General features: G+C 39.4%; 3 protein-coding genes across 3 annotated transcripts in view; 1 reads left to right on the forward strand and 2 right to left on the reverse strand.

Moving 5' to 3' along the window:
* LOC106084785 (HEAT repeat-containing protein 5B) overlaps positions 1-9046 on the reverse strand; it is a 36271-nt gene extending 27225 nt beyond the window's left edge. The window contains exon 1 of the mRNA XM_059362161.1: positions 8696-9046. The gene's annotated coding sequence lies outside the window, so the exon portion shown is untranslated. The remainder of the gene's footprint in view (positions 1-8695) is intronic.
* Positions 3881-4994, reverse strand: LOC106084786 (uncharacterized). The gene has a single exon (XM_013248709.2). It carries the CDS (start codon positions 4832-4834, stop codon positions 3890-3892), a length of 945 nt encoding a protein of 314 aa, XP_013104163.1. The 5' UTR covers positions 4835-4994; the 3' UTR covers positions 3881-3889.
* Positions 9047-10759: 1713 nt separating the features above from the next.
* On the forward strand, positions 10760-11847 carry LOC106084782 (putative glutathione-specific gamma-glutamylcyclotransferase 2). The gene has a single exon (XM_013248699.2). It carries the CDS (start codon positions 10848-10850, stop codon positions 11790-11792), a length of 945 nt encoding a protein of 314 aa, XP_013104153.2. The 5' UTR covers positions 10760-10847; the 3' UTR covers positions 11793-11847.
* Positions 11848-12759: the final 912 nt, after the last annotated feature.

Below are 12759 nucleotides of genomic sequence, written 5' to 3' on the forward strand. Positions count from 1 at the left end.
TTTATATGGCAGCTATATCAAAACATGGACCGATATGGCCCATTTACAATACCAACCGACCTACACTAATAAGAAGTATTTGTGCAAAATTTCAAGCGGCTAGCTTTACTCCTTCGGAAGTTAGCGTGCTTTCGACAGACAGACGGACGGACGGACGGACATGGCTAGATCGACATAAAATGTCGCGACGATCAAGAATATATATACTTTATGGGGTCTCAGACGAATATTTCGAGTAGATACAAACAGAATGGCGAAATTAGTATACCCCCCATCCTATGCTGGAGGGTATAAAAATGAATGAATGAATGAAAATCGGGAAATCGGTTTATATGGAAGCTAAATCAGATTATAGACCGATTTAGACCTTACATGGCACAGTTGTTAAAAGTCATAAGAGAACACTATGTGCAACATTTAAGCCAAATCGGATGAAAACTGAGTCTTCCAGGGGCTCAAGAATTCAAATCGGGAGATCGGTTTTGTATGGGAGCTAGTTCAAATTATAGACCGATTTGGACCCTACTTAGAACAGTTGTTGAAAGTCATATGTGAAAAATTTCAGCCACATCGGACAAAAACTATCGTTTCCAGGGGCTCAAGAAATCAAATCGGGAGATCGGTTTATATGGGAGCTATCCAAATCTGAACCGATACGGCCCAACGACCTACATCAATATTAAGTATCTGTGCACAAATTTCGAATCAGATGTTAAGAGGATCCAGAATATATATACTTTATGGGCTCACAGATCAATATTTCGAGGAGTTACAAACGGAATGACAAGATTAGTATACCCCCATCCTATTGTGGTGGGTATACAAAAATTACGAGTTTTTGAATTTTTCAACCGAGTTGTATTTTAGCCCAATTTCCTAAATAATGGAAGGTAATATATGTTTGTTCGTTTGTATGTTCCGTATAGGCTTAAAAACGGCTAAACTGACTTTATTGCAAATTTCACAGATGGTGTAAAAGGGTCCTGTGGGTAAGCTGGGCCATAGGATCCTTCCCTTTGCCCCAAATTTCAAAAAAAAACTGAGATGGGTAGGGCTTTTAGCGATTTCTTGCTTGGGACCCTTATTTAAAAAAACGTGAAAAATGGGGCTCAAATCAAAAGTATTTGACAATAAAACAAGTAAAATCGTGCAAAGTTCGGCCGGGCCGAATCTAATATACCCCCCACCATGGATCGCATTTGTCGAGTTCTTTGCGCGGTATCTCTTTTTAGGCAAACAAAGAATAATGGATAAGAATTGTTATGCTAATGGAGCTATATCAAGTTATAGTCCGATATAGATGAATTGAATGTTGAAGACCATAGTAGAAGTCATTGCGTAATATTTCTGTCCATTCGGATAAGAATTGTGCCTTGTAGGGATCAATAAGCATAATCGGGAGATCGGTTAATATGGGAACTGTATCAGGCCATAGATCGATTCAGACCATATTAGATACGTATGTTGAAGTTCATGGGAGAATAATCATCGCATACATCTGCTGTGTCTGTACCTATCATCTTATGGATAGGTACCCACCGCCCATAAGCCTTAAGGGGGATCTAAATGCTCCACCACATAATCAGCGCCACAAGAGAGAACCACTACATCATGCGGCATATCAATCGGGTCTAGAGAACATTCATGCAGACACTGAAGCTGATGCGATCCTTGAAGAACGACCGTCTTCCATTGCAACTGAAGAAATTTACCTCCCCCGCACCCCACCTTAGTCGCAGAGTTCCTGCATCTGGATATTAAACAGAACCAACCAGAAGGAAGACAAAAAAATACAACACACTGCAACAATAACAACAACATCCAAGATCCTTAAAATAAAAGATTATAGTGATCTTCACTCTAAACAGTATCTCCTAAGCTTCCAACATGAGAATTTCCAGAATTTCCAAATCACTGGGCTGGAACCTCTGCAAGATATGTAAATAAGTGTATCTGGATGTTAAGAAACGAGATCCGATAACACTTCACTGATCCTTATACAGAACGGGCTTGCAGCATATTCATCAAGATATTGTAGTCAATGCTAATTCATCATACCAGCCGAATGAAGTCCTTGATGGACGAATCAGTGGTGGCAGATGATAAGAAACATCTACCTAGAAAAACTACAAATTGAGCAAATGTAGCAAAATGAGCTCGTATCGCACAATTTTAGACGATACTTTACCCTATTTCTGCCCTGCAAGCAACAAAGTACCCCATGACACCAATCAACTGTTTACTTGCCCGCAAAAGCCTGTATGCCTGAAGCTAGTTCTAGAGACCTAGCATTCCGGGTCGGAATGATCTTGAAATAGATCAATTATAAGCTTATAACGAACGTGGCTATACCAACAAAAACTACAATCCATCGAGCAATAGAACGAACGAACTCTTCCCAGCACGGCATGACTAAGCACACACGGAATGGCCGGTCGGCACTGGCTCTTGCTTAAATACTGAGTGCCTGTGATTCTCGATATGACAAGGCGAGTTATTGGCGCCTTAAAATAAGCAATGGCTATCATGTTCCCGCGGCGATCGATGATTTGGACCGCAACAAGCTTGCTAACCTATAAAGCTTGATGAGGACCGTTACCTCCACATAGAAATTTGGGTTCAACAAAAACCAAAATCCAACAGAACGGAAGAGTGCTAGGTTACCAACTCTATCATCAATCACCAGTAGTTGTCGCATACTCAAAATATAGGTGCAAGATGTATGAATGCAGTGAAAACATCACATGGTTGTTGTAGGTAGCTGAGCAAGCCCGTTCCGGTCCAAAGGACCGATCGCCGCGGTATCAGGGAGGCCATTGGTAACTCGCCTTGTCATGTCGAGCATCATAAGCACTCAGTATCTGTGCAAGTGCCGCCCGACCTCTCACTGGGACTCTCCGCTCGATACCGCTGATTGTCCGCGACTGCCGTTGCAGCTACTCCGTATGGAGCATTCCTCTATCCGCAATCTGTGGAGGCTCCTGGTAGCTCGCAGCTAAGCTTCTCGTCATAGCAGTGAACACCACACAGATCGAAGCTCATGTTCCAGCCTGTGTGGTGTTCACAGCTATCCCGTGCCGCGCGTCTCAGATAGTGCCCTGTTCTTTAGCGAAGTACCGAGCTTTAAAAAGTAATTTTATGCGATTTATCTAGCAGACCATCAAATATTGCAGTGTGACAACCGCATTAGACTATGGCTTTACCGCCAACATGACCTTCGGTTGTTATTGTTGTTGTAGCCACATTTACATGTGGAGGTGGCGATCCTCGTGAAGCTCGTTCCGGTCTATACGACCGATCGCCGCGGGAACATGATGACCATTGGTTATTTAAAGGCGCCAATAACTCGCCTAGTCGTATCGAGCATCATAAGCATTCAGTATTTAAGCAAGAGCCGGTGCCACCCGACCTCTCACTGAGACTTTCCACTCGATACCGCTGATTGTCTGCGAATGCAGTTGCAGCTATTTCGTATGAAGCATTTCACTATCCGTAACATATGGGGGCGCCCGGTAGCTCCCAGCTAAGCTTCTCGTGACAATTAAGAACACCACACAGATTGGAGCTCAAAGTTCCAGCCTGTGTGATGCTCATAGACCTTCATTTTTATTGGAGTGTGTTGGATTTTTCATTTATTAGGCAGATTCTTTAATTACCGTCTGTGCATGTTAATGTTATGACGATTTCTACTTTACTCATTACATGTTAACTCTTTGCCAACACTTTACTTTGTTAGTCACTATTATCAAATTCCACACCAATTTTTTGCAACACCTCTTGTTACACTTTCAATTTTATTTACAAAAATACAAAAACGTTTAATTTTCAAAAAAAAAAAGAATTATTTTCTTAAACTTCATTAAGCGAATTGAGTCAAAAAAAAAAGATTTCAAGGTAAAAACGGCATGGCTGGAATAAACTGAAGAGCCTTGACCGTGGGACTATTGGGGTCGGTTAGATCATTTACTATGCCCTGAATGCGGGAGACGACATCACTACGCTGTATATCACGGCGATCCAACATACGCTTGAATAGCGTATGCAGTTGATGGGCCGAAGACATTTTCGACAACTCGTAGAGATCAAGCAGTATATCCTCGGAGTATCCTTCGTATTTGCTGAGATTCGAAGATTTGGCATCACGTTTCAAAAGATCGTAGACAAGTAGAAACTCCACATAGGGCTTGGTGGGTGGCACACGTTTTTTTCCAGCCGTCGAGGTGGTGGACCAACGATCCATGGCTGTATCCGAATCAATGGTGGCTCGCCCATAATTGTCATCGTAAAGACGTAGAAAATTATCCAAAGACTCGACATCATTATTGAAATCATCATGATTTGGTTCGGTGATAATGTCCCGTATCAAAGACAAGGGCAAATTGGCAAAGCCCTCGGGGCGACTACCCAATTCGTAAAATATGTCATAGCCCTCTGGTTCCTGCCGCAGTTTGGAGGGGGTTTCGGGAGCATACAAGCCTGGCTTATGAACAGGCGTGGGTAGGTTTAAAGGTTTCGCCGTTGTCGTTGTTGATTGGCCAGCTCCCCACCAAGAAGGCGGATTCCACCAACTTGCCGTAGATGAAGCTGTAGTATGGGGTGGTCGTCCTGTGGTCGTCGAACTAGATCTATTGCTGTCCCCTGACTCATTCGAATTGAATGGTGGCCCCACTGTGGTCGATGATAAGGGCTCATATTGCAAATGATCTATGAAATAGGCCAGAGCTTGCATAGACGCTGGCAAGTAGCTATCCAATAAATTGGCGCCATACGCAATGGCACTGAGGTTTTGCGTCCATACAAGGCAACTAAAGGTAAGTAAAAGTCTAAAAGTCATTTTTTTATTATTATTATTCTGTTTTTCGCTTGTTAATGCTCGTCTTTAAGCAGCGGCTAAATGGTGGTCGTCTTCGTTAAGCCAGTTTTTGGCTTATTATCGTGACATACTAAAAGACACCCGACGTTTATGGCCCGAAAAACAACACTTCTTCCCTTCAGAACTTGAACTTAACTGAAAAGAGATTTGATTTTAAGAGTCGTTAACTCTGCTTTAGCCCAAAACAAAAAAAAAAAAACAGAAGAAGAACTAAAGAAGTCAGAGTACGAATTTTGCTTGGTATTTCGTTTTCACTGGAAAAAAAAATACGTCTTTCTCCAAATCCAGAGCCCAAGAAAAGAAGAAAACAAAATGAAATATATGGGTGCTGTTGGTTTTTGGTTTTGTGTTATTGGTAAAACTGCATTTGCTGCTTCAACATTCATCATCCATAGCTCTGGGTGCCCTATAAGCGGTCCTCTTATGTAAATATAAAGAGATTTATAGCTTGATGAGATAATTTTGTACCATTCCTTGGCATTGCTTTAAGGTGTGTTACTTTTGCTTTTCTATTGTCGCACATTTCTCCAAGCCAATTGGGCAGTGGGCAAAACTACCGCGGAGAATTTCAATTATGCTGCAAATGTGTTTAATTTAAATATTTTAAGTAGTGATTAATATGGTCGACATGCCTTCAAGTCCGGAAGGCGAAAGAAAGGTGAATACACTTTTATCGTTGTTTTATTTACATTTTCCCAACCGAAAAAAAGCAGTAAGTCTGAATTTTTGTATCTGCTTGATTGGGTGTGCGTATGTGTGTGTGTGTGTATTATTGACCAACTAACCAAACAGATATTAGGTGTAAGCTTAAAATTCTGCTATGTAGTCTTTTCTCCCACACATTTTTGGAAATTTGATTTTTATGGAAAATGTTGTCTGAATTTCATAAAAATTTTTTTTGCTTTCTTATGGAAAATTTCTTTAAGATTCGAAATAAAAACTGGTAAGGAAGGGCCAAAGTTGGGCGGTGCCGACTGTTAATACCCTACACCTAACCGTTAAGTACAAAGTGGAAGTTATATCCAATTCTGACCGAATTTCGATCGACCTTTTCCGATGTTTTCAGTCGGGTTGTAAGGCAATTCGTATCAAATTTCGAGCAAATGTGTTCAAACTGTAATAACTACGATTGACAAATTCCAACATTATTGAAAATTACCCACAATCTGACGAACATATAGATGGGAGCTATATCTAATTCTGAACCGATTTCGAACAAACTTCTCCGATAATGTGGTAGGTGCTGAGGAAAGCGTTGTGCAAAATGTTGGCAATATTGTTCAATAAATGCGCTTGCAGTGATCCTAGAAATGAAAATCAGGCGATATACACATATGACAGCTATACCCAAATCTGGGCCGAATTCTATGAAATTCACCTGTCCAGAGTTATAAGAAAATCCTTCCTGCCAAACTTCAAGAGAATCGTTTCAAAAATGAGCAATGAGAGTGCAATATTTCCCAAAATCGACGAACATATACATGGGAGCTATACCTAAATCTGAACCGTTTTCAAGCAAACTTCTCAGATACTGTGGTAGTCGTCGAGGAAAGCGTTTTGCAAAATTTTGTCAAGATGGGTCAATAAATGTGCTTGCTAGAAGTTAAAATCGGATGGTGATGGGTCAATAAATGCGCTTACCGTGACTCTAGAAGTTAAAATCGAGCTCATCCTCAAAGTGAGGTGAAATCTCCGGCACTGTTTAACCTCTACCTATCCTCCATTCCCCCCCTTTAGACGGCATAGAGATCGTATCAGCTCTTACCGATGAAGGACTCCCTCTGGTCAATCCGATACGGACAAACGGCTAATATAGAAATTCTGGCCCGGCACAAGATAGCTGTGAGCTACACACAAGGTGGTGTGTGGTATTCATTGCTGTTATGAGAAGCTTAGCTGCTCCATCCGAAGTAGCTGTAACTGCAGTCGCGGACAATCAGCGGTATCGAGCGGAGAGTCTCTTTGATAGGTCGGGTGGCACCAGCTCTGGCACAAATACTGAGTGCCTACACCTACGATTATCAAATCCACATGAAAATGTTGTTACAACAACAACATGGGATTACTGGTATCTCTAACTATAATCTATTCCAACTCTTCGAACTGCATGTAAATCGTATCATATGTGGAACATTTACACGTTCTTGACTTCCGGTCCACACATTGATGCCGTTTATTTCGCTGCAAGAAATTTTAAGATATCCGCTACGTTGTTTACTACATGGACAGCAGAATAACGCCTATGAGCACCACATGGGTTGGTACTGCTAACCCCGATTTGTGTGGTGTTCATAGCCATAGCAAGGGGTTCAGCTGGGAGCTACCGGGCATATCCACAGATTGCGAATAGTGGCTTGCATTCGCCAACAATAAGCGGGAATGGAGTGGAGAGTCTCAGTGAGAGGTTGGACGGCATCAGCTCTTGCTTAAATGCTGAGTGTCTGTGATACTCGATGTGAAAAGGCAAGTTTTTGACACCTTTAAATAACCAATGCTCACAAGGTTTCGCGGTGATCGGTCATTTGAACCGGAACAAGCTTGCTAGAGATCGACGCGGAAGGGTTATGGTGAAACTATTTATGTATAAAATCTGAACATTAGATTGTTGCTGTTGTAGCAGTGTGTTGTACACTGAGGCGGCAGCCCTTGCCGATGAATTATTCCATCGGGTCAATCCGGTACGTAAAACCGGCTACCATGGGATTGATATGATTCTTATTATTTGAGCTTGCAGTGGTGGCCTTTGTAATCCCAGATAATATCAATGCTTTTCATAGTAATCTGTGTTCATTTCATTCGATTGGTTTGTGTGCTCGCTCATTTCTGAAAGGAGATTGTGTATGAAAAAAAAATCAAATCTTATTCAAAAGATTAATATAATAACAAGGGCAAGGGCTATCAATAACGATTACCTGTAGAAAAATTGTCATATAATATAGATATTTTGTTTTTAAATTTGATACCATATAACAGGCAACAGAGGTGGCCATTCACTACTACCTACCTCCAAGATTATATTAAAAAATATTAAATTATGCAAAACCAAGAAGAAAGAAAGAAACATACATATTCCATTCGCGGCAATAGTCCCATTAGCAGTAGTCGTTAAAATTTTGGCAGAAGCTAAAACCTGATTTTTTTAAAGCCCTGTGTGAGAGAAAAATTGCTACAGCGAGAAACCTTAAACTAAAAAGATCAAAACTGAAAGATAAGTTTCATCGGAATTGGTGACATACAAGCGCACAGGTGGTAAACAGTGGTCAAAACAAAACTAAGAAGAGAAATGGGGCTAATAAATGGCTCTATAAACTAAATATCGAAAAAAAAACAAAGATACTATGTTCTTTTGTATGCAGCGATCTCTTTTGATGTTTACGTTTGCCCATCCGGTCAAAATGGGTTTCAATCATATTTCCTAATAGTGTCGAAATGGAAATTGATAAAAATAAACAAAAGTAATATGGAACACCACCAATAGCACAATATTCATTCATACATTCAATCTCGACACACATTCCCACATACACGAATAGTTTGTTATAGTTTTTGTAAATAGGTGATATTTGGTATTAGGGGCTTTGCTCTGCTAGGTCCGTTGTGTAAATGAATTCTTTTTCAGTGATTACGTTGCATGGCATGGATCACACAAATAAATGTATGTCAGTGGGTACCACCATTAAGAGACATAGCCAGACAACAACAACATAGGCAGGCGTACGCTCATGAGATCATAGGGAAATGGAAAATGGGGGAAATGAATGCACAATTTTCAAAGAAATATAATATTTATTAGAATTGAATTATGGCGATGGCAAAACTTACCAATTTGCAAATATCCACAAACTTCCGCTTATTAAATGAAATATATTGTATATCTGCTGTTGGAAAAACACAATTTCACTCACACAACAAAGCTGGTAGTATACACGAAAAAGATTGATTCCCGTTTTCGCTTTTTTTTTATTTATTCATATTGTAACACAGTAATGACATTCTATACTAAAATCGTACTATTTTTAAATCAGTATTGTGGCCTTTAAGCTTTTTTACACCTTAAAATTCACTTCCAATGAAAATAAATGCAAAAATTAAACAAATTCGTGTGGTAGGTATCACTTTGAAGGAAATTTGACAACAAGAAAAGAAAAACACAGTCAGTGATGGCAAAAGTGAGCCAATTCAGTTATCGATAATTGACATCTGGTTGAAATTGTCTTGCCGAACGCATGGTGCGTTGTAACGATAAGTTCGACTAAGCGGTCAGCCTTCAAAGAGGGAAATGTCGAATAATTAAACAAGCTTTATTTTATTGTAAGGGCTTTTACAGAAAATTTGGATATGTTATACGAATGCAGAATTGTATTTTCACAAACAATTTCTTGTCTATTTGTGTTAAAATACGCTTACATTGGCCACTTTATCCAGATTTATGGCCCTTTCGATATTTAAGTGCTAAATCCTGTTTTTTGCATTTTTTACCATGCGAAAATAAATCCCATTTTTGCACGTTTTATATTTTAATCCCGAATAAACCCGATTTCATGGCTGAATAATCGATAAAAGTACCAAAATATGCATTTGTTTTCAAGAATTGTTTATGGATGTGTGTGATATGCACATTCATGTGTACGCTTGTGTATGTAATTTAAATCCCCAAAAACACAGTGTAAACGAACAGGATTTGTTTTTGGATTTATTAAATCCAAATCATAAAAATGTCGATGTAAACGTGCTATCATTTTTTTTTTTGAAAGCAGAACAGAATACTAGTAATCCCAGACAAGAGATAACTCATGACACAATTACCGAAAGCAGCTGAATACAATTTTCTTCGAAACCATGAGAAAGGCCGTCAGGCTCTGCTAGGTCTCGGGCCATCAAGAAGTGGCGTTGAACTAAGCGGTCGATGAGAGCGCCAGGGATATATAACTGGTTGGCTCAGATCTTTCTACGGATTCAGTGAGTGTGAACCCGAATTATTATGTGATAGGCAATCATGGATATGGATAAAGGTCTCTGCCTCGGAGACGTACAGGTATACTGAGACGTTAGCCCCAGGCCGATGAAGTGTTACATCGGGTTAACGCGAACGGCTGTCATTGGATGGCCTCGTAAAGTAAAACAGAGAGTTACTTTAGGTGGATGATTTCTCTGGCACTGTTTAACTTCAACCGTTTCCCTATTCCACTTCCTCCTGGCGCATTTAGATCGAATATTCTACATCATGGCTTCTGTCTTTGATGACACATGTGCCGGTCTGCCTCACAGATTTTGGCCTGGTTACAAGTAGCTCCATGTGTATGCAAATTTGCCCATGCACATTCCATTAAGGGACAGGGGCAAACTTCTAACATATCAATGAGTTCTGTCCGATTGAAATTTTAAGCTTAATGATAAGGGGCCTCCGAACGGCGTGCCGCAGTGCGACATCTCTTTGTGGAGAAGTTTTTACATGGCTGCCATGCCAAATGGTACAGTACCTGACAATTGTCGCCAGTGTTAGGAGGTGATAACCACCGCTGAAAATTTTTTCTGAGGTTCTCGTCAGGATTCGAACCGAGGCGCTCAGCTTCATAGGCGAACATGCTAAACTCTACGCTACGGTGGTCTCCAACTCCATGTGTATATCTTATGCATATCCCTTGAATGTCTTTAAAAATCGGTCTGGCTTTATTTTTCAGTGCAAACTAAGAGCTATCGGCTGTTGCAGCATAATATCAATAACTACCCAAATGCATATGCTTTACTAGTTTGTTTTCCAAGTGTAACTGGTACACTTCATTTTTCCATTTCCCACAGTGTTGGCATGTCTTGCTGGTACGATAACGATTTTGTTACGATAACAAATACAGGTATGTTATCGAAGAACAGCTGTTTACAGTTCAGCTGATGCAATAAAAAGCAACGTAAATGGAAAAGTTAAATTAATAAAAAACCAAAGAGAAGTTACCAACTCATCAATTAGCCTCTTCCAATGTCCTGTGATCTCAACGCACAAACTCTTTACAATGAAAAGTTTGCAAAATTGGTGGACTTAGATGAAGCAGAGCTGTCAACTAAGTGTATGGACATAACCAAAGCTCACGATGAGATTCATAATCCGTCCGTCGAATTCACCTCAGAGGATATTTGGATTTTTGGATATGGTTCGTTGATGTGGAAAATTGATTTTCCCTGCATCGATTGGCAGAGGGGTTATATATGTGGTTACCTAAGACGTTTCTATCAGCATAGCATAGATCATCGCGGTGTTAGGGCGAAGCCAGGACGTGTTGTAACACTCACACCAGCCTCTGCACTGGACCGTGTGTATGGCGTAGCCTATCGAGTGGCAGCAAAGGATCGAGATTCTGTGATACGTCATTTGGATTTCCGTGAAAAGAATGGCTATGAGCGTTGTACGGTAACATTCCATGTTTGTCAAGAGGAAGGCAAAAGTTCCAACACCAGTTTTGATATTGTGATATACATTGCCACTCGGGAAAATGAATCCTGGGCTGGCGATGGTGCCGACAGTCGAATAGAGAATATAGCAGAGCAAATTTTCACTTCGGCTGGCCCTAGCGGAAGAAATCGCGAATATTTATTCAATTTAGTAAAATCAATGAATCATCTATTCCCTGGAGTGAAGGATGAACATCTGGTGTCATTAGAGGCTGCCGTTAGGCAACGCATAGAGAAGGATGAGGTACTATTACTGGAAGTAGCTGTTAAAAAAGAGCTTGAAAGAATCCTCACATGTGATGAGAAGGAATGTAAAATGAACGAGGAGGCAAGGAGAGGCTTGGTGCAGACCAAAATCGATCATTTGCTGAAATTTTGTGGGAAAACTGGATGGAGAGAGTATTTTCTAGCCAAAGAACTTTATGGTATTCATATATTGAGCTTGTGGTGTGACGAAGATCGGCGTACATCTTAAGTTTTTTTTGCGAATGTAGCTGAATTGTAATAAAAAAGATGAGCTATACAGAGGATTTGTGTCTATTTGGAAAATTTGGAATAAGGAAGAGGATATAGAAAGACGAAATATGCCTTGTGTAGTTCAACATTCCATGGGCATATTTAAAGATAAACTTCGATAGAACAAAGTACAGTCATAACTATCTTTATAAAGCAAAAAGGGGAATATTCTAATAATTTAATATTTCTATAATAGTAATGACTTAAAAATACCACAAAAGTCATATAAGGCGATTTATTTTAATTTAGTGCATCTGCGTTTAGTTGTAAATGACAGCAGAAATAATTTTTGCATGATTCATAGCAAGTCTCAAGTACCATATACTTCCCTATACCCAAAGTAAATATGGTTTAAATACCTTAAAACTCAATTTCACGACAAACTTCACACAATGAAAATGCCCCCGGTAAAATCACTTTTTATAGAAAAAGTTCATTGGATGAAATTTTTATAGAAAAAGTTCATTGGATGAAATTTTTATAGAAAAAGTTCATTGGATGAACTTTTTATAGAAAAAGTTCATTGGATGAACTTTTTATGGAAAAAGTTCATTGGATGAACTTTTTATAGAAAAAGTTCATTGGATGAACTTTTTATGGAAAAAGTTCATTGGATGAACTTTTTATGGAAAAAGTTCATTGGATGAACTTTTTATAGAAAAAGTTCATTGGATGAACTTTTTATAGAAAAAGTTCATTGGATGAACTTTTTATAGAAAAAGTTCATTGGATGAACTTTTTATAGAAAAAGTTCATTGGATGAACTTTTTAAGGAAAAAGTTCATTGGATGAACTTTTTATAGAAAAAGTTCATTGGATGAACTTTTTAAGGAAAAAGTTCATTGGATGAACTTTTTATAGAAAAAGTTCATTGGATGAACTTTTTATAGAAAAAGTTCATTGGATGAACTTTTTATAGAAAAAGT

This window comes from Stomoxys calcitrans, chromosome 2 (genome assembly GCF_963082655.1).
Source record: "Stomoxys calcitrans chromosome 2, idStoCalc2.1, whole genome shotgun sequence".
In the NCBI taxonomy this organism is placed as follows: Eukaryota; Metazoa; Arthropoda; class Insecta; order Diptera; family Muscidae; genus Stomoxys; species Stomoxys calcitrans.